The 27,762-nt window shown below is 37.4% G+C and overlaps 1 protein-coding gene across 2 annotated transcripts; it reads right to left on the reverse strand.

The window, feature by feature from the left end:
* Positions 1–10,841: 10,841 nt before the first annotated feature.
* PRD3 (putative recombination initiation defects 3) lies at positions 10,842–26,563 on the reverse strand. 2 transcript variants are annotated; one of them, XM_077384139.1, is made up of 12 exons: positions 26,488–26,563; positions 26,257–26,345; positions 25,971–26,127; positions 20,468–20,621; positions 19,869–20,003; positions 17,417–17,469; positions 17,123–17,314; positions 14,361–14,426; positions 14,188–14,240; positions 13,355–13,505; positions 11,949–12,030; positions 10,842–11,049 (listed from the first exon to the last, which is right to left on the reverse strand). In XM_077384139.1, exons 2-12 carry the CDS (start codon positions 26,319–26,321, stop codon positions 10,943–10,945), a joined length of 1,215 nt encoding a protein of 404 aa, XP_077240254.1. In that variant the 5' UTR covers positions 26,322–26,345; positions 26,488–26,563; the 3' UTR covers positions 10,842–10,942. The 2 variants fall into 2 exon arrangements, with proteins under 2 accessions (XP_077240254.1, XP_077240255.1); XM_077384140.1 differs by lacking the exon at positions 11,949–12,030.
* Positions 26,564–27,762: the final 1,199 nt, after the last annotated feature.

A 27,762-nucleotide genomic window follows, 5' to 3' on the forward strand; every position in this document is an offset into this window, starting at 1 on the left:
GCCCGAGAGTCAAGTACCGTGCAGGCTTACGCCATATTTGATTAGACCTGGCAAAACCGACCCGTGCCCGCGGGTTGACCCCACCCATCCGCAAATTTACGGGCACGGGTATGGGTTTTAGTGGCCCGCCAAAATTGACCCGTGGGCCACCCAACCCACAAAAACATGGGTTGGGTCGGGTCAACCCGCGGGTACCCGTGGGTTTTGATGCCTTTTTTTGGTTTTTATTACTTCTTTAAAATACTAAAAAAGACCCAAACTTTTTTGTCTTTTATGCCCTTTAGTTTTATGCCTTAACTTAGCCACTTAGGGTTTCTTTCTTCTCCGCCCAATATAAAATTATAAATAGGTTATGTCTGGCACCATAGAATATAAATAGGCTGTGGCTGGCACCATAGGTTGATCTCAACCCTCCGATCTGAATGTTAGAGGGTTGATCACTTGATCCTAACCCTCTATAGATCGGAGGGTTAGGATCAACCTATTGAAATGATTTTTTTGGGGCACAACCTATTTAGGCCGTGGGCCATCTAATGGACGGTTTGGATCATCCCACAGTGTCGGCCATACCCTACTGTTAAGTTTTAACATTTCCCTAAATAAAAAAATGGTTCGAATTTGCGGGTGACCAGCGGGTTGACCCGGCCCATGCTCGGGTCAAGTAATTCTGACCCGCAAAAATGCGGGTCATTTCCTAACCCAACCCGTGTGACCCGCACCCGCATCACCCGCGGGTTGACCCGGCCCGGCCCACCTGTTTGCCAGGTCTTACCAACAACAACAGAAATTATACGGTGGCTGCCCTTTATATGTAAAGGGCGGAGAGAGAAAATGTCAACCTCTTGATTTTTTATCAAGGGAAAGTCAAAAAAGGGAGTTTGACCTGGATAAAAATCAAGGGGAGAGTTTTTTCTCTCCCTGCCCTTGTTGTTTGACGGTTGGCCACCATATAAATTCTCCACTTTTTTAAAGTCTGTTGTTTGATCAAATATCAAGGGGGGGACTTCATGGGCGGGCACCGTATAAAGTCACTAGAAATTCAATGTTTTGACGGCAAAAAGGAGCATACGGTGACCTGCAAGGGCTAGGGTTTTCCAATGTTTTCCAATGTTGGACCATAACGTAAATAGATTATAACCTAAAAATCATTTCCATCGGATGATACTAACCCTCGGAGCTTTATATATTTCCATAATGTGCAGTCCGTTTATAGAACGAAGGGTTAGGATCATCCGATGGGAATAATTTTAGGTCATAACCTATTTATGTTGTGGCCCATCAAATGGACGGTTTGGATCATCCTATGGTGTAAGCCGTACAATACTCTTTGAAAAACTCTAGACTATAGGGCGACACACCATATAAAATTAATCTCCTCACATTTTAATACAAGAGGTGTGTGCCCATTATGACATAGTAGGTCCGACGGTCGATTAATCCGAACCGTACATTTCCGATGGGTCCCACAACAGAAGAAGCACATTATTGTATCTTAGGATTTGATTATTTGCGTGATATTTGGTCAATAGAAGATCCAAAGCAAGGCTTACAAATTGAACGGTACAGATCAGTCAAAAGATGGGATACACTATGCAATGTCAGATAAGACCCTGTGTAAAAGTTGCATAGATCGAATAATCGTATCTGTTTGATCGATGGCCAGCATTTATTTTCGGCAAATGACTATTTTACCCTTACATTTATGTTTGTAATGTTTCCATGCATGCATTTATAGATTGTATGGATGTGGGTCATGTGGGACCCCAAAAAATAGCCGTTGGATTGTAAATCACAGATCATCGCTCATTTTCAACCACATGAATTTACTTATAAAATGGATTTGTTTTCTTTTTTCACATCTGATCGGGGACGGGCAGGAGACAAAAGGCTACCCTCCTTGACTCTCATTGTTGAGGCAAGACAACTTGTTATGTCTAGCAAAGTGACTAACAAGTTGTTAGTCATAAGGTGGCCCCGGGAAGAAAAGGGGGCCAATATATCACTTTCATAGATCATATGTCGGCACCATAAGTTGATTGGACTGTGTTCCTGACCCACATCAATGTGCCCTCACAGTCCATCTCAGAATGTTTTTGTACTAGCATGGAGGTCTAGGGAAAAATTAGGGTTTCGGAATTTCGGTTCGAAATTTTGAGAAAATGGCATTTAAAAAAAAAAAAAAAAATTTATTCAAAATTTCAGTCCGAAATTTCGAAGCTTAATACCAAATTTCGAATTTCTCCGAAATTTGGGATTTCGGTGGGGTCCGAAATAGGTACCGAAACAGAAATTTAAAACCTTGGTTAAGAGATTGACAAACATACAAAGGAAAATGTGTGATAATCTGCCGATTAAGCCATAATTTGTGAAAATTAATGTAGATATGTAGATCAGGTTTTATCTTAAATTAATGAATGAGACATATAGAGACAGATAATCTCTCAGAAGGGAATAAGAAATGGAAGCTTGTATTAATAATTTGTTATCATATTATTTGCCTTAACCACACAAGTACACAACCCCAATTTAATATGAACAACCCCCCTTTTCTATCATTGTATAGAGAGATGTCCTTATCAGTAACAACTAATCCAACAAACACCAATGCAATATTAAAAAACCATGGTAAGTGCCAACAACTATCTCCAATGCTAAAGTCCTTCTCTATTTGTCACTTTCATTTGAACATTTACATGTGGCTGATGGAAACATGCAAATACGATCTGATGATTCGAAACTATATAAGGTCATGTTTGACTGCCATGAAAAAATTTCCCATTGAATTTTAAGCAAATGGTGAGAGAGGGCCAGGAGGATTGGAGAAGGAGAGACTAGAGAGGAGAAGAGTGAGGAGAGGGTGGGAAAAGAAAAACTCTAATCAAAATACAATTTATTTTTCCCTTCTTTCTTGGGATTTGTATGTAATGGCAAAACTTGGGGCAGTCGTTGAGGTTTATTTAAAACCTAATAAATGAAAAGTTTTTAAACTATTAAATACTTAATAAATATACATTTATATAACTACCGAATATCAAACAATTTTATTGAAGGAATCTACATATATTAAAATAAAATAGAACAGTGTATATGATGAGACCATAATGGTGCTACTATAACTAATATTTTATGGAATAAAAATAAAGAGGGAGAAAATCTAGAACAAGTTTAGATATTATAGGGAGGTCTGCCGTCTCTACATTTACCCATAAAATATCAGTCACAGAGGCATATAGTTTTTTCCATAAGTCATGTTCATGTACTTCTAAAATGCATCCATGATTGGGATTTTTTTATATGTTATGACATGAGAAAGAGATGCCCTATTTGCAAAATAAGAATGAGAGAGAGAGAGAGAGAGAGTTTTATGTTATGACATGAGAAAGAGATGCCCTATTTGCAAAGGAAGAATGAGAGAGAGAGAGAGAGAGAGAGAGAGAGAGAGAGTTTTATGTTATGACATGAGAAAGAGATGCCCTATTTGCAAAGGAAGAATGAGAGAGAGAGAGAGAGAGAGAGAGAGAGAGAGAGAGAGAGAGAGTTTTTATGTTATGAGTTATGACATGAGAAAGAGATGCCCTATTTGCAAGAGAAGAATGAGAGAGAGAGAGAGAGAGAGAGAGAGAGAGAGAGAGAGTTTTATGTTATGACATGAGAAAGAGATGCCCTATTTGCAACGGAAGAATGAGAGAGAGAGAGAGAGAGCCTTGGGACATGGGTAATTTGGTAACAACAATATTTGAGATTCAAAACAGGAGTTTTTTTTATATGCTGAGTGCTTGTGAAGTCCAGTATTTTTTAAAAATAGAGTGGGCCCACTTCATAGGATGATCCAAACCGTTCATTTGTTGGGCCACAACATAAATTGGTCGTACCACATTGATAATCTCCATAGGATGATCCCAACCCTCCGATCTATAGATGTTTATATAATGTGCAGTCCCTCTACATATCGGAGGGTTAGGATCATCCTATAGAAGGGTCTATGGTGTATAGCCTATTTACATTGTAGCCCAACAAACGAACGGTCCGGATCATCCTTTAGAGTGGTCCCCACTGTACTTTTCCAAAACTACTGGACTTCACTTGCAACCTGTTAAAATCTCTTCAAATCAGAACATTCCAGGTTTTAATATTGATAAAAGGAATTTTTGCCTTAGAATATATTCCAATTAGATATCAAAAATCAATTTTTTTATATTCTTAACAAAACTAAAAGCATTTCTAATATAAAAAAAACACCACTCCATGTTTGGCAGCCATGAAAAAATTTTCTGAAATATTTTTCCTTGAAATACAAATTTTCCAAGGTCTGTTAATGCTGTTTATTAGGTAAAAACTATTTTAGCTAAAGTTTTTCCTTGGAATGATTTTTACCCAACAAACAGGTTAGCTAACTTTGAAAATTTGATTTTCCAAGGAAAATTATCAAGAAAAGTTTTTCTTGGTCAGCAAACATATACCAACAAAATTCAGACAAAAAATGAGGATATAAAATTAAGTAGAGGGTATTTTCATTCATAAACAGAACTTGATAGTTTACGAATCTTTGCCCGTGACAAGCGAAAATAGAGTTTTAACTGTATTTGCAAGCAATGGCTAGGATTGTCCGATCAATTTCATCTTTTGATCATCGCTCATACAAAGTGGGCCCTATTCCATTATCAGTTCGGAGAACATTGTACATATGGCAGATCACAATGATCTTTTTTCTAGTTAAAAGTTGACTCTTAATTATTATTATTACTTGTTGAAGTATAGTGGGGCCCATCTTTTTCCATGATCCAAATTTTTCTAGTTAAAAGTTGACTCTTAATTATTATTATTACTTGTTGAAGTATAGTGGGGCCCATCTTTTTCCATGATCCAAATCATTTGTTTTGATCACCCAGTGTAAATAGATTGCGACCCAAATATAATGTCCAAAGGATGATCCTAACCCTCCGATCAGTAGAATCGGAGGGTTAGGATCATCATTCGAAGATGATTTTGGGGCCCATCTATTTACGTCGGGGACACCCAAATTAATGGTTTGGATCTTCCAACACGATGGGCCCCACTATAGATTTTGAATTATAAGAGATCATATAAAAAACTCAAGATATGCTGCAAGTAAAGGGAAAAGGTATAGAAAAAATAAATTCAATCCACATTGGTAAGAAAATCTGATGTTGGTGTTTGAACAAATGGTGCTCCATTCTTTACCTTGGGTGGAAAATAACTGTTCATATCATAAGTATGTGGGCCCCATCATGTGCATTGTACAAGGGATCCATCTCTAACTCCAATAAATGGGCCCTACCATTCTTCTTTTTAGATGCCAGTTCTTGAGTAAGCTTTTTTCTCAATAAAAGTATAAACCTTTGCTTCTCCTCAAAGATAATTTAAAGATGAGAAAAGCTGGAAAAGAGAGAAGGTGGGAGTGTGGGAGACACAGCAGAGATGACCACAACAACCACTCATTTTCTACTGCAATCATCCCCACACCAAACTTTCTAAACTTGTTGAGTCTATATGGGCCTCATTTTCTTCTTTATCTTACCCTCTTTGGTTCCCACTCTTGTCTCTACAAGAGATTGAAGAAGACTTCTTTGGAAAAATGACAAAACACTCACCTAAACATGATTAAAGAGGAGAGTTAGATGTTAAACTCATAATGAGTTGGTTACCCTTTGTTGATGGATTAGTTGGATAACAAGTGCATTGTTTGGTTGGTTGGTGCAAGTTAGATTCCTAAGCAATTTTTCTTTTAAAATGTGAAATCTTTGAAGGGATAGAAAAGAAATAGCCAATCTGATGGAGAAAGATGGGTGGTCGGGATTTGGTGATCCAATCGAAAGAAGGGTTGTGATGAAAATATATTTAGTACGAGGCCTTTTAGGTCGAGCCACACGTGTGCTTGTGATTAGTTAGGATTAAATGGGGAAAAGGCCATAATCTGTTTGCAACCCCAAGAGGTCGTATTCTGATTCTATCCCATTCAAAATAGAATTTTCTTTCTAAAATTTAATTTTTAACTTTAATTTTTCTCGAGATAATCTAAATAGGAATCGGAATATGATGTCGATTCCGATTCCTGATCACCACAGACTTGCACACGCGGCCGGAGGGGCCGGGCCGGCACACTAGTGAGGGACCCAAACTCATGTAAGTGGGCCCCACATGATAACATCAACAAAGGAATCCTACAATACGTACCACAATAATTTAGGTTGATTGGTAAGTAAGAGGAGTTAGTAAATAAATAGGATTTTTTTAGAGTTCGTAGTTTAGTAGAGAGTCAGTAGTAAATAAATAGTATTCTTTTAAATAGTTTGTAGTGTAGTAGAAAAAAATATTGTTTGACTTCTATCTTGTATTTTAGTTAGTTAAAGAGTTTAGTTTTATTAGATGCTTCTCTAAGAGTTTATACATAGGATGTGACAACATGTACCTTATGTGGATGGTACATTTCAGTGGGCCCGACCTTGAATGAACATTGCAAGATCACACTGATTAAATAATCCCAACCGTCTAATCGATGGCGTGCAAAGGGATGATTTACAGCAGCTCAAAGACAATTGATTATTGATCGAACGGTTCTGATCAGTGCAACATCTGAAAGGGCCCACTCTAAGCTAATTCCAACACACTAGATGCACTTCTATTACAAAGCAACGTACAGTAAATCCTATTTAAGTAAGGGAAATGATATATTCAACCCATTTTCTTCCCGGGCCACCCATTTTATAATTTTCATTGACAATTTGTATAGAAAAATCCCCATTTTTTTCCTTATTTTTGGTCAAGGTCATAAGCTTGAGGCTTAGAAAACCTAACCAAATGCTTTGCTGCAACCTTATCTGATCTTATATTTTCTTGACTAAATGTGATGGTGGGTGGGCCGACTACTTTAACTATTATGGGTTTGAAAATATTTCTCTCTCTATTTTGCTACCATTGGATTCTCCTTTTTGGGCTCTTCTCAAACCTAAAGCTTTACATGCCAAATTTCAATAAAAAAAGAAAGGGAATTAGAAGCCCCACCAAAACAAAATTACAAACAAAAGGCAGTGGAATCATGAGTCATTAGTGCAATTTGAATAATAAAAATGCTAAAAGGAGTGGCTGTTAGGCGGCTCCCTTTCGTATCGTGTGAGTGATCGCATCCATTGATCGGTCGGCAACCGCAATCCAAGCCATCAAAAGCATCGATGCGAAATGGGACCGCAACGATCATGATCCGACGGGTGAGATCATTAGGCAAATAGATTTATTTAATAAATAATCATGTTGGTAATCTCATCTAGAAATATTCTATAGAGATTAAAGATCTCTTGGTTCATAGGCTAATAAGAGTAAAGAAGTCATAGTAAAATTAAGTGTATTTCTTTACTTAAATAATTCTATGATGATTATGTTGAAACCAATTTGATGCCATCATTATCTTCCTACAAAGAAAGATGATCAAATAAAATTAATCAGTAATTACTAATTAGCACATGGGCGGCATAAAAGAGACAAAGTTGGGATAAAGCAACATAGTGAGCATAGAAAATAGTAAAGTGGGCCCACTTATTTGGATGATCTGAACCATTCATTCCTTGGCTCTGCCTTAGATAGGCCGTGCGGCCGTGCCCAAAAATAATGTTTGGTGTAAAATAGACGGCTTAGAAAGTTGGATGATGATCTTACACCTGAAAATAATTTCCATTGAATGATAATCTTAACCCTCCAATTCGTAGAGGGGCCGAAGAATATAGAAACCTCCATAGATCAGAGGGTTAGGATCATCCAATGGAGACGATTTTTGGGCACGACCAAGGGTATTTTTGGGTCGGGTCCATGCGAGTTGCAGCCTTAATGAAACCACAACCTTTAAAAAAAAAACCCAAGTAAATGATTTGACAAACATACTATGCCTTCAGTTATGTCTTATTAAGGAAAAAAAATCCAAACTTGGTAAGACTCAAGACTAAGAACTGATTAACTTCAAATTTCTAAGAGGCGAATGACAGAACAGCACTAACAAGGTCACTAAGTAGTAGAAGGCCACTCAACTAAACCCCTCTACTAATTGTCCTCCTAGCCTTTGGATCCTAAAACACACAAGATGAATAAACAATTCTGTAACCACGGATTTGGTTAATAAGTTCACTAACATACAGTAAATTAATAGGAAATTTAGGAACATGTAAAGAATGACTCAAGGAGGAAGTCTCTGCAAGCCGAAAAAAGAAACAATACTTATATGTGCCAAGATAGAAGAGAAGAAGATGGAAAAGCAAAAGAAGATTGGGAAGATTTAACAAGTTCTTCAGAATTCTCACATGAGAGCAACCACTGAGTCACGACCAGAGGAAGCCTATAGTGTAGTCCCACTAAAAACAATAACAATCTGACAAGTACCATTACAAACATTAGTAGACATAACCTGATTTGTCCAAGCAAGTTTGCCAAATTCGTCCCAACAATTTTCAGAGTTGTGATTAGATTGATCGGAATGCACACACTTAAGAGCACCACAGCCTTGAACACATCCACATGTTCCCCCTGAATCACGACTTCAACCATGGCAAGAACCAACATAGCCATGTGTCACGGGCCAAATATTTGAGCAACGGAATAACCCGTGCGGCGCCCCAACATGTACGAATGCTAGGGCCAGCCTTCAATCGTGCAAGCCTTTAAAGGCCCTGCACGCCACCACCCCTTGATGCTTTAAATGTGCACACAAACTCTAAGCTGTTCAACAGGCTACTTGGCTCAGATCTTGACATACGCTTCTAGATACCCACACTCATGATCAGCCTGCATCACGAGTACATCGAACATAAGGCCTTGGGGCCTAATGCAAAGTCCATCGAGTACGAGGCATGACGATGCCACGCACCAATCCGCCAAGCACTAGGGCTTGGTCATCCAAGGAGCAAGATGCCCCATGGACTGATCCGCAAGGTGTACACCTCGCGAGGGCAACCGAAGTCGCCCCGGCACGAACCCATGGAAGACCTAGAGAATGGCCTACCCACGAGACGTACCGCGGTGCAGAGGGGCAAACAGTATAAGTAGCCCCCTGCACCGGTCCGCCGCGCAATGCATGTGGGAACCCAACCCAACATGCACTGTCTTTGGCCCCCATCCTCAACCAAAGAAACTGGAGCATCCCTATGGATAGCTCGCAGTCCGCACCCAAGCTCCCTTAGGGCACGCCTACGAGTTGAAGTATGATTTCCTACTGTGTGCAACAGATGCACAAGCAAGTCCTCTTGCAACCCATGAGCAAGCCACCAAGGCTCCCGCCCACACCTGCTGGGCCTAACGGGGGAGAAGTCACAAGTCACAGGGTCACCTCCTCCTATAGTGTTTGGCCAACCAACCCCCTTAACCACCAGTGGCGACCAAATGTGCTATAAACAACGCATTTCCGAGACACAACGAGACGAGACGAGATGGATTCTAATACCGGTTGTGTCCTGAACTGTTTCCCCGTGACACATGACTACCATCACTACGGTCAACAGTAATATACAAAGCAGACTTGGTGCCAACACATTGATGTGAAGATGAATTGGAGAAGAGTCCTATACATTGGAGTTAACAATATAGATTACTTAGGGGAGGTCAACACTTTCCAAGATATGTCCATATACAAAATTGTAGTAGGGGCTAAGACCATAGAGGAATTTTGCAACCATAAACTCCTCTTGCTGAGGTACTTCAAGGTGTTTGATCACCTTCCCCCTTGGGGGCCTTCTTGCATCTTTGTTTTTGTTTTGGTGTTGGTCATGCGGCCTTTTGTGCCTTCTTTTTAATAAATAATCACCATTCAAAAAAAGAAAAAAAAAAACTAACAAAAGAACCTGTAAGCTTGAATTTCACGTCTCTATCTTAAGAAGGATAGATACCGAGGAGAAGTATCTTACATGCTGCTGCGGCCTATCTTATACGGTGCTACACAAACTTATGTATCACACTTACTGCAACAAAGTGCCCAATCCATACTCATCTGGTTTGCTGGAATTCTTGGTGCTTGGTACATGTTCATGGTTCGAACCATGAAGTACGTTACATAGGCTTAGTTCATCCTTACTGATCAGTTATTTGAAGAAAAAAAAGGTACCTTATTGGCATATTATATGACATAATTTGCTGGGATTTGATAGCGTCCATCGCAGAAGGCATTTCGCGGCTGGTCTGTTCTATGCGAGAGTAGCCTCCTCAGCTGAATTAAATGAATAAGACAAAATCTAAGCATGTGTTGCTGCTCTCACATGCAACAGACCAGCCGTGAAATTCCTTTCTGCGATGGATGCTAGCAAATCCCTAATTTGCTACTTGGTTTATAATATAATAATTATTTTTTGTATGATAAATGTTTTCAGATTGTAGTGGTTTCATGTGTACCAAAAAGCTTAGTTCCTGTAAAACAGGAAAGCAAGAGAAGCTTCAACTGCTTGTATCAACTCAATTTTTGAAACAGGAATTATTCAATTCAATTAATTGTGATGGGAGTTAAAAGTCCTATTCTAGGGTTCCAACTTGCTGTATCAGCAAGGCGGTCTTGTTAACTTACCAACTTCTCCAAAAGCTTAAGCTGTTGGAGAAAGGCGTTATTTATCTTTTATACTTTAACACTCCCCCGAACGTGTGGCCCACTTGGCAAACACGTGGCACATGTGGTCCCACTTCGGGCCGACCATTGCATGTGGATTTTTGCTACCCGGGAAGTTTGAACTCGAGACCTTTGGCTTTGATACCATGTTAACTTACCAACTTCTCCAAAAGCTTAAGCTGTTGGAGAATGGAGAAAGGCGTTATTTATCTTTTATACTTTAACAGGTCTAGAAGAATATTTACGGGAATTTTGGAAAAGAATGAGTTTTATTTCTGTAAATTGGGCAGTAAGGGGTATTTAAGCCCAGTAAAACTCCAATCATACAAGGTATAAATTGTCATCATACCTTCAATCTAAGATTATAGTGCTACGGGCTTTTCTCTTTCGCCTTCTTGCTTTTCTCAGAATTCTCTTAGTGTCTTCATTTGCTTCTTCTATCAGATGGCGCTCCATTCCTGTCAGCAAAACAGAAACGCATTATAAAATAATATTTTTATTATCATATTTTAGGCATAAACACAAACATATACCTGTTATTGTAATCAAACTGATATTTTAAAAAATTGTTGTTAGATGCACATGCCAATAAGACTCTTACATAGAAATTTTAATTCTCTCTTTTCAAATTTTTTGATATTATTTCTCTACTTTTAATATAGTTTTAGTGTATTTGGATTTAACTAGATAAGTTCTTATGTCTCATGCTTTTGCAAACTAACATTTATTTTACAACAAATCTTTTCAATATTATCATATATTTGTATCAAAATATTACCATGTTAAGATTTCTACGGTTCTCATTTTGGACACTGACACATAATGCTGTTAAGTTACAGAGATTTCATCTGAATATTGATCAGATTTCTCGCCGGAAATAAGTGGTAAATCAGTGGGTTCTTTCCCTCCTAAAATCAGATTAGAATTATTTCGGAAGACTCCTACCAATAACAGAAGTTTGTTTTCCTGGTTTTTGAGTTGGATCTCAGTCCCTCAAAATTAAACCAGACCAAAGGCCCAGCCGATGCAACCCCTTTTTTTAGAATGTCAAAACTGTTGCCTTTCATGGTAACAAGGAAGATATTTACTTTCAAGAAGGATATATCAACCATTGTTAGCAACATGGTTTTAAATTTCGACCGAAATCCGAAACCGAAGACCGACACCGAAATGCATCAAAACCAAAACGGTCATTTATTCGGCCGAAATTTCGGTTTTTCCGAAATTTGACCCAACAAATCTGTTTTTTTAATATTAATTTAATATTTCACCGAAATTTCGAAATTCCAGGGGCTGAAATTTTAAACCTTGGTTAGCAAGAACATATCAGTAGGGAACACAACTTTTATCTACAAACCTATTTCTTTTTCCTCAAGCAAGAAAGAAAAACCTCCATTGATATCTTCATCTGATTCAATGATCACTCTCCAATCTTGTTCCTGCACGCCACAGTTTATGTCAAATGCATCTCCAAAATATTTTGCTAACAGTATGTTTTGCACATTTTAAGTGTTGAAACTTTTGGCTATTTCAAAATAAACGAAATTCTAAAACAAACAATGAAACAGATTTTGTGTTCCAAACTCTCAAGTTTCAACCATCCTAGCATTCTCTGGGAGTAAGTTACGGTTTACATAGTTGGCTACCCAGGTGAGGTACAGAATTTTCTGTGAGGTTGGAACTTAACTTCCAATTTCTTGTTAATTATATTTGGCTGTCATTTCTAAAATTAATCAAAATGCTTAGGAATCAAGAAATGCCCAAATGATTGAGATTCCATAGGTTCAGGGTTTAATTAAAATTTTCACTTTTCAAAATGGAAAAGTAGAACAAATAGCAATGAGTCGAAGCGCTTCTTTTTACATTACACTATTTCGGAAACCCAAAGACTCGATCGTATGGATAAGTGTCATAAAAGATTTCCAATCCTAGGAGGAGAAGGAGGGAAATGGACACTCAATTTAAAGTGAGTAAACAGAATTTCATACTTTATGTCACCATAACTAGACTTTCGTTCATCTTTAAGTGACTCTTTCATTGATGGCGAAGCATGAAGGGAAACAGAAGGATGGATTCCAATTCCAAATCACAAGTGATTTTTCCAAAACAATTCAGCTTCGTCGCAGAAAAATCAGCCATGAACTTAGGTTTCCTGAACATTCGTCATTACTGTCTTGAAACCAAAATCATGTTGATGAGAAAATACGTGATGTCTTAGAATGCATGATGCAACGCTTTCATGTTATAATTTATACAGCTGATATGTTTCTATCCACAGTTTATATATGGTGTATATATTTTATACATTTCCGAGTAATGTAAGAGAGATTTATTTACCACAGGTGAGAATTTCTCAAGTAATGTAAGATTGATTTATTTGCCACACTAGGCCGGAATAGGGATTTAAAATATTCTCAAAAGAAAATCTGAGTTGAGCTTATGGTTCAACTGGAAGGCGCTAATGTCACAACCTTTGAGTTCATGGGCTCCAGTTTACTTTAAGGAAAAAAATCACTAGGCTAATGATTCTCTCTATCAGAGTGTCTATGTCCTTTCATTAAAAGGATAGATACACCAAACATTACCCAATGCAGCTTTTAGTGACGTCTCCTTTCATTAAAAGGATAGATACACCAAACATTACCCAATGCAGCTTTTAGTGACGTCCCCATCATTTTAAAGAAAGGCTTTCATATGCTATCATTTCAGAAAGGCAAAGTGCATGATACTCTTTCACCAGAAAGATAAGATCACTGAGATTACCTTTCCTTTGAGAGGAATTACTTTCTGCTTGAGCTCCATATTTTGCTTTTTATCAATGAAAGCAACTGGGTTTGGTTTAAGTGATTTCAGGATGTCAGGTTCTTCCTTTGGAACAAGAGCACTTGTACGAACCATTGGGAATGCAATTGGACTGAAATTAAGAAAGTCATGAGAAATAAGCGTTGAAGAAGCTAGTAATTAGAATGTGAATAGAAAACAATCAAACAAAACATCTGAGGATTTAACAAAGAGGATATTTTTGGCTTTTGAAGATAGAGGGTAGTTATCTTAGATGTTTGTAGCAGTACCAAACTACCAACCATGTTCCGATTCTACCAACAATAATAACCCGAGAAAGCATATCTGTTCTCTAGACACTTTAGCACCATGCAATTTCACAGGGTACCTTTCCATATGAATCCACCATAACCCTAAAACAAGGTGACCTGCTTGGTCGCAATGAGGTACTGGACTACAAATGGAAGAGCACACAGGAAATTGGAAAGTGGCTATATATATATATATATGCACATGTTGTGTATGTGTCTGAATAAATAGATATTTGTTCATTGTAGAAAAATCTCTTAGCAAGATGAGGACTTAGAAAAAACTGAACGATTAAAGCTAAAATTACTTGGGATTTCAGGAACATTGCTTAAGACTTTTGCAATTGATCGCTGAAAAAGCTGATTTGCAGATTCTGGATCTCACCATTATTACCTAGCATTTTCTTTGATGAGTTGCCTCATCAGCTACAATGATCCTCATGTAGCTTAACTAGCTAAGAGAACAAACGTCATAAAAAGAAAGAAAATCCAAGACACAAAACATACTTCTCCATCATCAGTAGCTGGTTTTTTTGAGACTGGGTGGCACTGCTTCTCCTCTAAGAATTTGAAACCACAGTAAAAAAAAGGGTTTGTGAATAAAACAATATGTATTATAAGTGAACATTACACGAGGAGTAATAGGATGAATCGTCAGACCATAAGTAAAGCAGAAGTACCTTTAGCGGCTCAAGAGAAGGGAATGGGTGCTTCGGATTAGAAGGCATCTCATTAGTCAGCATTGCCTGAAAGGGATTGAATAACATAGAGGAATCACATTAGTGAAAATAAGATAGAACAGAAAATGAGACCTTTACAGTATTTTAGTAGGTAGGTAAGCTTCTTTTGCCATTGTTCTGAGAGTTTTGCCTTTCGGAGTAAGAATTTCTTCTTCTTTGGGTGAGATACTGCATGAAGAATGATGCTATGCTGTCCAATGTATCCTCAGCAACATTCCTCAAAACTGGCTCTAATCTTATGATTTTCATTTCAAATGGTAGAAAGTAACTTTGGTTTTGAAGGGTTTTAGAAAGTGTTAAGATTAGATTTGCCATGGGAAGTCTGACCGTTGGATCATCTTGAAGGGAGATTGGGCAAGTTGGTTAGTTTGGGTAATCTAGATAGAGTAGGCAACTAGATTAAGTTGGAATAATATCTTTCCTTAGTTATCTAAATTTGATTCTATGTTTATCATGTAAGTGCTCTTTATAAGCACCTATTGATTGTCTTTGTAATGCATCCAAGTTTAGTGAAATTCCTAGTAAATTTTACATGGTATCAAAGCAAGCGATCCCCTTGGCCTGAGCAAAACCCTAGAAATTCTGTTCTCCGGCGGACAGCAGATCTAGCAGTCCGCCCGGCCCCATTAGATCTAGGAATCCATTGTTTCCGGCTGCAAACTCTTACCCCCTTTTCCATGTGTACATCTTTCTTAGACCCGCCTACAAATAGCTTGTGGCGTCTCACGCCAATCTCTTCTCTTCCTCCCAGACCAAGCTCCCTTTGTTTTCTGTTTTTTCCCTGTTCTTCTTGTAAAACTGTAGCAACGATGCAATTTAGGCTGCAGCCCATCCTTCCTGGTGGTGCTATCTTTGTTAGCTTTGGTATTGTGGGCATGAGAACTCGCCATCGACATTACCATTGCCGGCAATGGAATCCGGAATAGGTTTCGGAGTGTCGTTCCTGGTCATGCCCAAACCTTTCCCAGCCGAGGAAAAGAAAGTAAATGAGCCCTTTGGTCAAGAAGGCATTTAATGCCTTTGAAGCAGAGAAGTGTTGGTTGTTTACATGGTTGCCTTCAACAACATCCCTCATTTTTAGTCCGTACACCCCCTTCTCTTTTAAAGAGCCTTCTGGTATTTGCACTCTCTTAGCTTCATTGTTTTCCATTCAAGTTATTTTTTACTACCACAAAATGCCAAGTGCTTTCTTACTCGTGGAAGGAGGAAGTTGGAATTTGTACTCCAATGTTTGCCTTTTATAAATTATCTACCCTTGAATTGATATCAGCACTCATCTTTCCATTTTTTAGATTTTCCCTTTCAACCTTTTAGAGAAATCACATCTCCTGGTATTGTTATTGGCACCCCTCTTCATTCTATCACCCCATTATTGATACTTACACCCCTATATTTGCACACTATCTAATTGCTCAAGGTCTTGTAAGTTCTTGGATGTTTGCCATTAATTGTTGCCCTTAAGCCGCTAGTTGCCGTTCTTCTCTATCTTCTTTTTCTCCCATTTTTTCCAAACTATTTCAGTTGAGGTGCTTCAGTCCATTGAGGTATATGCCTCGGACCCTTGGGGTGCGTGCCTGATATAGTAGCTACTCCAATCAGTTGAGGTGCTTTAGTCCATTGAGGTGTATGCCTCGGATCCTTGGAGTGCGTGCCTGAGAGAGTTGTCTTGCACATGGAGGCTCATTCTCGCCAATTTTGGCATTGGTCCATGGTGACCCATTTCATGTAGGCTCGCCAATCAAGGCCTTGAGTCTCTCTTCGCTACTCATCTTTTTAGCGATTTCCTTTCGGCAACCGGGCATCAGGACCTTTGGCGTACATTTGACAAGAAGCATCAATCAAGACCTTCTTCATCAGCTTGGTGTGCATTACACAAGAAGATTTGGCATTATGCCCACTAAATGTGTTGGAGACATTTTATTGTAATCAATTTGGGAATTTTTATTCTAAGCAAACCTATATTGATTTTCAATCTATATACGTTTCAGGGGGTGTGTTAAGATTAGATTTGTCCTGGGAAATTCTGACCGTTGGATCATCTTGAAGGGAGATTGGACAAGTTGGTTAGTTTGGGTAATCTAGATAGATTAGGCAACTAGATTAAGTTAGAATAATATATTTCCTTAGTTATCTAGATTTGATTCTATGTTTATCATGTAAGTGCTCTTTATAAGCACCTATTGATTGTCTTTGTAATGCATCCAAGTTTAGTGAAATTCCTAGTAAATTTTACAGAAAGTGACTTTGATATCAATTATTTGGTTGGAGAATTACTAAAAAAAAAAATTTGAACTGGAAAGCATACTTTTGCTCAACTATATAAATGCACATGCATCATTTTTCTGGAATTTTAATCACTAGAAAAATCCTCCAACAATTTTTGTGGAATTTTTCGCATCATAGATGCATTCAATTTTTTCTCGAATTTCTGCATCAACCGACCCACTTTGATTAAGTGACTGAAGTCTCAAGTCTCTCATATTACATGGAAAATGTACTTTCCGACAACTTTGTGTGTATCTTACATTAAAAATAAATAAATTTCAATATTGAAAATCTTGGGAAGATCTTGAAAAATGGAAATGAAGTTCATTTAGAAAATTCAATTCAGCATTTTTCATGTTTCCTCAGAGAAATTGTAAAAAGCAAGTGATGTTATCTTAAGTTATAGAAAATTTTGAAGTGTTCAAACAGAATCATACCAATTCTTTGGTGAAGGCCCAACAGAGTTCATTCTGGAGATTTGATAAGCGTGCCTCGATCTGGTCTGGTAAGGTTGAAAACACAGACAGAATCTCCTCTAACTTGTTTTTCTCTGATTCCTTTCTCAATTGATCGGAAATGGACCTCAGGTTTCCGTCAAGGCTGGCTTTGATATCTTCTTCTCCCTTGAGCTGAATATCCAGTTCAATTCAATCATAAGTCTAAATTCATACACATTTCAAATGTAAAACCAAATAATTAAAGAAGAAAAGATATACATCTACAGATATTACCATTAGCTGCAATGAATTATCATGAACCATCATCTTTTGTCGTATGCCTTCGGCTGTCAAAATTTAAAAGGATAGTTAGTTGCATGCGATTTTATTATGGTAGCATGCTATCATTTTTTTCCTTTTTAGCAAAAATGATAATTTTATTGATAATAAACCGAAAGGACCATCAAGCTGGTCACAGGAGCAGAACAACCCAACAGCAACAAAACCTAAAATAATTACATTAAAAAAGTAAAAACAACAGATAACAGAAACTAGAAAGGAAACTGCAGCAAAACTCGAAGTCTGTACTCCCTGGCCACTACTTAGCCAAATAACCTCTTTGGAGTTTGCCTTTAGGGGTTGTTTCACAAATATCATGAAAGCAAATTGCCTATAAGAGACAAAACTTCTCAATCGGATCCGCCAATCTCCAAGGGAAGTATGCTTCTCTTCTAATCCGCCTGATAGCATTTAGAAGGTCGCCCTCAATCATGAAGCGACCTTAACAATTGGAGAATAGAAGCCTCACCCATGGGCATGCCACATAGCTAAAACCTCCACTTTCTTGATGCTTATTTAACCAGAAAAGTAAGGTCAGGATTACCAAATGATGTTTCACCGAAATTCAGCTAGAGATGATTGGTTGGGGGAGGCTTCCATCTTTCCAATATATTATCCTTAAGACCTTAACCTCTTCCCGTGAAAAATTCCCTTCCAAATCACTTTTAAAACCACAAAAACTCCTATGGATGTTTGTCCAATTGATGATGGCATTCAATTCTTTTTCCTTCAAAGCAAAAAAAAATAAAGAAAGGGTGCCAGTTATTTTTAAAAGTTACTTTCCTTCCAATTGTACATAATCTGCCAGTCATTGTTCGGAAGTTGCAAGCCTTGTCCGGAAGGCTCAAATCAAAGACTAAAACCAAGCTGGGCAAGGCCATAGCATACATTTGCCGGGCAAAAATCTAGAAAGTTTTGAAATATATTCTAAATTTTTCCACGCGTAAGAAAAATATACTATAAGATTTAGAGGAAATAACACAGCATTAAGAATAAAAATATCCAGCTTATAATTGCTATCACTTTGGTAAAATCATTGATTTAGGACTGTGACTACCATCCTACCGTATTGTTCAGAAAAAAAAATGTGCTGCTGTCCTATACTTATATGTGTTGCAAAATAATGTATTGACTTTTGAGTTGGAAGACATGAACCAAAATGGTATTGATCAATCAAATCCAATGATACAGTAGTCATTAAAAAGAACATTTCAGTATAATTTCATGCAATGTTTGCATAGATGTGTATCAATTTTTGGGGTTTCCAATGCGCATTGTCTCAATGGTTTTGAAGGCCAAACATTTCCCTTCCTCGAGGAACACTTGAAGTAGTAAGTCAAAGTATGTACGCAAATTCAAAATCTATATTTCCTATTCCAAAAACATCTTACAATGTGGGGTGGAAGATTGGGAAAGAGTGCATTGTTTTTCCATGAGGTGTAAAGGTCAAAAGCAAAAGGCATGGTTAGTGTGTTTGTGTTGACAGGTAAATGGTGGTTGGGACACCTCATTAGATATGAAAGCTTGTGGGAAGGTTTCAGATTTTCTAGGAATTCCAGCTGATGGAGCATCATATGGACCCTTTGGAAAGCTCCACATTTCCTTCTCTGGTCGAAATCTTGAATACTTCATCAGAAGCATCAAAATTGACCAAGAACCTAAGAACCTAAAGGTCCTGGTAGATTTTTCACAATCATAAAGGTGTGTGCTCAGGTCATATGCTGATTGTTTGATCTTTGATTGATTCCCAAGAGCAAAGGCTCAGGGAATATGTTGCTTGAACTTTCTACCGATTTTTCAGATTTGAATTGATGAGGATTGCACAATATTACTAGGTGCACTAACAATAAGTTGGTTCACCTTGAATGCCTAATAATGCCTACTTGGAGAAGTTTTGATGTTTTTAATGATCTACCTTTTTCAGCAGCCTACCTCGAAGTCAAGCAAAGCCTCCCTCTTGAAATTTTTGAGATTTGGGGATCACATAACTTTTATGTTTGTATTTCATAGATGATTTTAGTTACCCATGAAAATATTTCCCTTTGCTGCTAAAAAATAAAAAAATTTAGTTCAGTTTAATATTTGCAGTCTTTAAATTTGAACTTTTTTCGGTCAACTTCCAAATCTCTTATGAAAATGATCATTTCTAGATCTCCTGAAACTTTAAGGTAGAAACTATGGGCACAGTAGTACAACTAAATTGAGAAAAACTACTCAAAACCGCAGAAAATTTACTACCATTCCATTTTCTGAAAAAAAAAACTGCAATATGCTAGTTTCATTTTCAAAATCTAAAGATTCTAAACAAGTCATGATTGTATGATTCAGCAAAATCACTAGTATAGCAAGAAATGATGTTATAAAATTTGAGAATAAATTCCCTGGTTCCAATATATCAAGTACTTACTCTCCAGTGATACTTCTTTTACTGCTTTATTTACTTGCATGATATCACTTTGAACAGAATCCATAATTCTTCCCAGCCTGCTTAATGAAGTTTCCACCAGTCCAATTCTATGCTCGAGTTCCTCACTAACCTGACCTGTTAAAAAAAAAAATCAAAACTGGTCTCTCATGCAAGCTTTTGCCAATGCAAACACAAACATGCACTTGAATGTGACCTACCAACCCAACCATAGCTGTAAAATGACTAAAATGCATTCCCTTTTAAAATTTGCGACACATAAGAAGACTTGGAGCACTTTGTGGTGGCCACCAATAGGCCTTTCACAGCGGACCCCATGCAAGGGACACCAACATGACATTAGTGTTTTGGTTTCTGGTTTGTGTGAATGAGTGTCCATGTTGTGTGTTAGTTATGCCATACAGACCATTGCCTCTGGACATCACTACCCTTCAAGTTTTAACGATCAAATGAAGGGAATTTTAGCATTTCCAGTGTCCTATTGGTGAGTGCATGCTTATGTATCATCTAAATAGGTGCAAATCATAGATTAGCAAGAAGTATTGGTTCAAGAGTATGGTTGGGGAAAATAGTAAGATTACATCTATGATCTGGAACTGGAGCCGAATTCCATCTGCGTATCACATTGTTAGATGATCTTGAAGCAGCCATCTGAGTGTCTTCTCGTGCGTAAGTAATTGGTGCTAAGCAAGAAATCCTTTTCAATGAATTATCTCTTTCTTGAGAACAAAGCCTCTGCATTTACAATGCGTGAAAAATTAATGGAGAGAAAGATAAGTATATTTGTGAAGAATTAGCAATTCAAGAAAGATTTTCAAATTTCCATAGTATCAACATAGACGATAAGGAAGATCTTATCATAGAACTAGCGAAATGCAATTTTGTCTTTCTATTTTCATTTGGCCAAAATTCATAGTAAATTTTGACACTGCTATTGGTAATCCCTGTTTATTCTATTGGCACCCTTTTCTCCTACTTTAAGCTTTTTTTGGTGGCCTCTCCTCCCATCTTTATAGTCACATTTTCTAAGAAGAAGACAAAATGAGGGGAGCTGAAGAAAATAGTAAGAATGAGAAAAGAGCAAGCAGAGAGAAGAGGGGAAGGAGGAGGAGAAAAGAAAAAAGGTTCTGGGGATAGAAGAATCATTAAAACGACCACCCCCCTCCTCAAAGCTCAATTAAAGTAATGAATCACTAATCACAAGTATGCCCTTATGACACCCATAATAAGGGCTGCAAAATAGCAGCACCCTTGAATTCTGATCCAAAGATATTAAGTTTGAAGTTCACAGACAGTGCTGGCATCACAAGCCTCAAATGGAAGCTACAGTGAAACAGCTACGAAAATTTGGATCATGAAAAGTGTAGTTAGAAGTATACTCTTGGGATGTTCATCTCATTATCTGCACAAAAAACTTGGAAATTCTTTGAAATTGCATGTGTCATAGTTGGAAATACCACAGCCACAAGGATATGGGTTCTAAAAAGAAAATAAAAAACAAGGAATTCTCAGATTTCACCACATAGATAAAAATTAAAGAGAAGGAAAGCTTGAGTTTAGGGGTAACTAACACTTTTTTGTGAAAAAATTAAAATATGTACTCATTGATTTTTATCTCTAGCGCTTGATGCTAAATGTGTAAAAATTAAGCACCCATTGTGGATTTTTACTAAAAATAAAACCATTATGAAGGCAAAACCATTTGTTAAATATTCTGCAAACTTACTGTTTGTTAATTATTATGTAAACTTGCCAATCTAATGAGTTTTCCACTTCTTTTTTTTGAGTAACAACAACATCTTCATTTATAGAATGAAAGATAAGAACAAAGGTAGATCGAGATGATCAGACCAAGGCACCAAAATAAAACAAATCAAACATAAGGGAAGCTCGCTTGAGATGATCAGACCAAAGCAACAAAATAAAACAAATCAAACATAAGGGAACTAGCTACAAGAAGACCTTACAAAGACCTACTATAAAATACAGACATGATTTCTAATTATAACATTTCCACTAGAAACTCCCTCATTTGCTAGTCGATCAGTCTCTACATTGGTCATTGGCTTCTCCTCTAATAGGGAAGAACACATGATAACCAGATATAGAGATGGATAAGGACATAGACAGACACAAGAACAGGGATAGGACTAGACATTTTCCAAAATGTCGGACACAGATACAGAATTACAGACATGGATGCAGTTACGGATATGGGTATCTATGCCACCAGATAAGATACGAGACATTTACAAATAAAATATCATAAAACTTAACTAAGATTTAACTTAGATGATGAAATTAGTAATAAATTTAAAATAGCATTTGTAAGACCCACATCCATTTCAAAAAAAAGACCCACATCCTCAAAGTTATAATTGCAAATATAAGAAAATAACAAGCAAAAGAACATGATAGATAATTCGAATACAGAGTTGTATATATTTGAAACAACATATTTATTTGACCAAAATATGTATCCATAAGTATCCGGGTGTCATGTATTGTCAGACATGGTAAGTTGGAGCTCTAGGTGCATATGGGTATCAATGTATCATAAGTTAGAACTGACTGCGGTGCCCTTCAAGTCTATCTAACACTTCTTTGAAAACGCCTGCAATTTTCCAGGGAAATCCCACGCCCTCTCTAATCCATATGATCACATTTCAAGTCACCTTCAATTTATGGCAAGAGTCAATGCTTCTGCTTTGGTAGAGTTCTCTCCCACCATTGCCAGACCAGTAAAGGTAAGACAAACCACGCCATTTCCATCTCTAATGATGCCTCCAATACCTGCTTTTCCCAAATTTCCCCAATTTGAGCCAACACATTTCAATATATGATTACGATCGAAGGTGATTTCCACCTAGGAATAATCTTTCTTTTTGAAACAGCACAATACAGGAAATTCCTCAATTTCCTCCCAACTTCCAATGCTTACACACCCTTGAATATTTTCCATGTCATTAGCCATTCCGTTGATTTTCCAATCACCATCTTCTTTAACCCATCCACACTTGTAGCTTTTCCTTCAAAAATCCGCTTATTCCTGTCATCCAGATCATCCATAGAGTTGTTGGAAGACACAAGCTCCATAGTAATCTGCCTGTTGCTGACCACGCCCCAACCGTCAAAGCTGCAATGAATAGATCGATCGACTTTGGCTTCACCAAATGGCGAGCAGTTTGTAACAACCTTCGTCCAACAAAAGTCTAATACTCTAGGACGGGAGTTGACCAGATATTGGCTATCTTTGCCCCATCCACTTCTGAACCCACTAGAGCAGAGTACATAGATCTGACCTTAAATTCTCCATTAGATGATCATGTCCAAATACTTCTATCTTTACAGTGTTTCGTAAAAAAATCTTTTTAGAAACTCCAACAAGTTGAGTGTTGCATCAATCTCCAAGTATAGGAACATTCTCCTAAAGCAGGGTCCAGCCAGCCATCCCAAAAAGGGGCTGGGCGATCCAGTGAGTGCACGAGGCTCCCGCCATTGTGAAGTCTGGGAAGGGCTAGATGTACGCAGCCACCCTGCTTCTCAGAGAGGCTGTTTCTGTGACTCGAACCTGTGACCACCAGGTCCCAATGGAGCAACCTTACCGTTGCGCCAAGGCTCCCCCTCTTCAGCCATCTCAAAAAATTGCCATAAAATTGTCGAGGAAGTTTCTCCTAAGGGAGGGATTCCAGTCAACTAATGAGTTGCCCTCCACCCAAAAAATTGCCAAGTTGTTAAAATGTGAACATTTGTATGGATGTGTCAAGAATGCAAATTGCCAAATTGCTAAAATGTGAACGTTTGTATGGATGTTTCATTATGCATATATGGACATAGTTTTAAATCTCTTTCTAACCCAATCCGAAATGACCGAATTATTTTTGTTTCAATCCCCACCAAAACACTTACCGAAATAGAAACGCATAGCGAAACCAAAACCGTGTATTATCAGTATGCTTTAACAGCATGTGTTACATAATTATATTTATATGAATTGCATATGAACTTTGAAATGTAGTGTATTTATTACGTATAAATATTTATATAACTTCTATGTGTAATGTTGTATGTACTGAATTATCAAACATCCACGAAAGCGCATGTCACTAGGTGTTCGATGTTGTTAAATCATTATTGATCTTTTTTTTTTACTTATATGGTTGTTTTTTAGTGTGTATTTGTGCTTATTCTAGCACTTCCCAAAGTTTCATCTTAAATGTCCATCATTTGTATATGTTTCCACACGTTTCTGTAATTTAACAGGATTTCCGCCCAATCGAAACCGACATGTTTCCATTTCCATTATGACCAAAACACGTATTGAAACCAAAACCTGAGACCTTGTATATGGATGTAACATACATACGTATGACCGTGCATGATAGTGCTGTCTTGCCTTGCGTGTAGGTATGTGAGTGCTACCTTCTACGTGTATTAGAGTATTGCCTTGTGTGTAGGTATGTGAGTGCTACCTTTTACGTGTATCAGAGTATTGGTGACAGACTTGTTCGCATTATGTTTATGTGCATGAATGCAACTCTCTGCAGAAGTGCACATGTGAGTAGTGCATGCGAGGCCCTGTTACTGAAGGTGCTTCATTGTCTTCATGCCCTAGACACTTCTTAAAGATTCTCAAAATATTATGTTCGATTAAACAGTATAACTAATACTTAATTGGCAGTTAGGGCTTTTATATTTGAGCATTGGTAGATGATAGAAAATAACACTCTGATGAACCTTTAGAAGTATGTGGTTTACTTCATTCTCCTATTCTTATTATCAATGTACAAAACTATTATCTATTCAACAATTTTTTGTCATTTTCCGAAAATTCTAACAAAATATTTTATCTGAATAGTTCACACTCAAAATTCAATTGAAATTTCATTACTTTATTTTATCCAGGTTTCAGCATAATTTTGGACATATCTAAAATATTGAATTTCTTCCCTCGAAGAAAACAAATAAGAAACCATACTGCACATGATTACATATACTGCACATATCAATGGAAAAGAAAGTCAGTAGAAGCTGACTCATTGAGAATACATGCTGCATAGTCTTTCCAAAAGACAAATGATAAAGAAAAATTTAAGGAACAACAGTTCCAAGCTATCAGATTAAAATGACAAGATGCATGAATTTAAATTAAATGGAAACAAATATAAAATACAGAAATGGAAGGGAAAAGAGCAGTCTTTAGACGTAAGACATTTAGGCATTCAAGTATCGCGCCACATTGAATTTCCCGTGGAAATTTCCTTCTTTCGTTTTTCATGGAAATGTCACTCGATTTAACAAGGAATTAAAAACTAATATTAAAAGAAAATAACACCATTAAAGGAAGAGGAAATTGGACCAGCAGCATGTGATGAAATGTTACCAGTAGCTTTGCTGAGGAAAGCGAATAGTTCTAAATAACGAGCTAAAACTTACGTAACTAAACCAGTCTTAGACTCTAGAAGACGCAAAGCTGTTTTGTAAACAGAAAGGGATAAAAGTCCATTTTTCTTACAATTCCTATGGATGCAAAGCTGTTGAGTACTCAGTAAAGGAGAAAAACTCCATTGTTTTTTTATAAATCTAATGGAAAATTTTCACAATCTACTGTAAAACCAGAAAATGAGTGCAAGATCGAGATTTTGAGCTGAGAACTAGAAAATTAGAGCAAACTCAAGGATCTATCCAATAATTGGCCACAATCTCTTCCAAAAACTGGAGCTGCCATAATTGGAGATATTTACAGGTTCCTAGCACTTAATTTCTTCAAATACATAAAATGAGAGTGTATTTGAGGCTTTTTCACGCTCGAGTGTAAGTGATTCCTCTAATAACCAGACTCAATTCTCCAAAAAACAAAAAATAAAAATGAAAAACGAAAAGGAGAAAAGGAAAAAAGAAAGATGACGAAATCTTTTCCAAATACATTGCATGACAAGGAAATTTCCCTTTTAAAACTTAATCGTCATAATCTCAAAAATCAGGAAAAACAAGAATAAAATAAGATCAGATTCGGGTAGAATATCAAATTATCAATACATTCGTCCAAAACATGGGAAATCAGAGCGAATTCAAGTTCCTTACCTGCTCGTTCGTCACGATCTCATCGAGAGAACTCTGTGATAGCTGAGAGAGCGACATTCCTTGCGAGAATGATTGCTGAGACTGAGATCTAAGCTGAGAAGCCTGACTCTTTCCGAAAACCGAAGAATCCATTGCCGAAGAGATTGCATTTCCTCTTCTGCTTCAAAAAACGAGAAAAATTCATGACAAAACGAAGAATAACGAAAACAAATCAAGCTTTCTTCTTTTCTAACGAAGAATAAGGAAAATAAATCCGGATTTCTCCTTTTCTTCTACAGATCTAGACCTGGAGTATGGAGGAAGTACAGAAATCGAGCTCAAATCGCAGGCCTTGTTGATCTTCAGCTTCATTTAACCTAATCAGTGGATCGAAATCTAGACAGATTCGAATTCAACGATTTCAGAAAATTCAATCTCGAAAACCCTAGAACTTCATAGAAGCATCAAAAATCCTAATTTTAACAACAGATTTCAGAAGAATAGCATTTCTATAATACTAAGGATTCGAAGTTCTTACTATCTCTGTTTGGAGAGAATCGATGGAGTTCGAGCTTCAGTGTTTTTTTATTTTCTTGTTTCAAATGAGACTGTAAAATGAAAATGAAATGAGCGGCAGTTGTACTGTTTATATAGTAGGGATTTTTTTACTAGGAGTCCGATTTAGGCCCCAATCTTCATCCTCGGTATTCGAGAAGCATACTAAACGCTACCGCCACTTGCGCGTACAAAACTCGTCATACTTCTTCTGTATTGGCCCAAGGAACTCAAGCGTTTCTATTTCATGCGAGTAGCGCTAAAAAAAATTAGGGAAATGTTATCAGCACTACTGTATTCTGATGATCACACTCCTCACTATATTAAAAGCAAGGTTTAAAATTTCGGTTTCGGTACCGGTTTCGGACCCTGAAATTTTGAAATTTCAGTCGAAATCTGGTACAAAACCCAAAACTAATATTTTATTCAATATTAAATTTCGGTGAAATATTAAATTAATATTAAAAAAAAGATTTTTTGGGTCAAATTTTGGAAAAGTTTCGGTTTTTATCGATTTCGGTGTCGGTCTCCACGGAAATCCGAAATTCAGTCAAAATTTAAAAGAATGATTAAAAGTACGGTATGGCCCGCACCATAGGATGATCCAACCCGTCCATTAGATCCCCAAAAATCATTTCCATGGATAGCTTTCTCTCGAAATAATTTTAACGTTTGTTAGTAGACATTATTTTTCATCCAACACAATCTTAACATTAGTTAAGAGAAATGACCCTTCTCATCTACGATTTCTATAGCTCTCATTACTTGGAAATCAATATTTGTGGAAACTTCCTTCACCATCGCTGCGAGACCTCCCTACCTCCCTCTCTTTCTCTCTCTCTCTTAAAACATGATCATGAAGATGATTGATGTGTTTTGTATCCAAATCAAAATACAAATGCACGAGGTATCTAAACGGGCCCTAAAGGAAAATATGTCCTTTTTACCATGATTTTTCCCATTTTTGGTGTTCACAATATCTGGTGTTTGATAGGTGTTTCGGTTGGGTTTATGAGTGCCACATCATCTACTAGTGGTCTTTGGTTGGGTTTATGAGTGCCACATCATCTACTAGTGGTCTTTGGTTTCATATTTTGATTCAAGCCGCTAAGAGAGTAGTTGCACACCTGGCATGACTTTTGTTGCTCACCAAACTTGAAAACGAAGGTTTGGGAAGTGATAAATCCGCCCCTTTTGATTACTTGGGGCGGATTTATCACTTCCTAGAGGTTTTTTTGCTAGTAGAGTCTTGGAATTT

This window comes from Tasmannia lanceolata, unplaced genomic scaffold, assembly GCF_043159265.1.
Source record: "Tasmannia lanceolata isolate RefF3 unplaced genomic scaffold, GAP_Taslan_0.1 ptg000007l, whole genome shotgun sequence".
Lineage (NCBI taxonomy): Eukaryota > Viridiplantae > Streptophyta > Magnoliopsida > Canellales > Winteraceae > Tasmannia > Tasmannia lanceolata.

Coding starts and splice junctions, on each gene's coding strand:
- PRD3 (XM_077384139.1), bottom strand. CDS start 26,321: ATGAAGCTGAAGATCAACAAGGCCTGCGATTTGAGCTCGATTTCTGTA. Junction 14,427..17,122: donor GGGCCTTCACCAAAGAATTG/GTATGATTCTGT, acceptor AATCCCTTTCAG/GCAATGCTGACTAATGAGAT. Junction 12,031..13,354: donor TAATTCCTCTCAAAGGAAAG/GTAATCTCAGTG, acceptor TGTGGCGTGCAG/GAACAAGATTGGAGAGTGAT.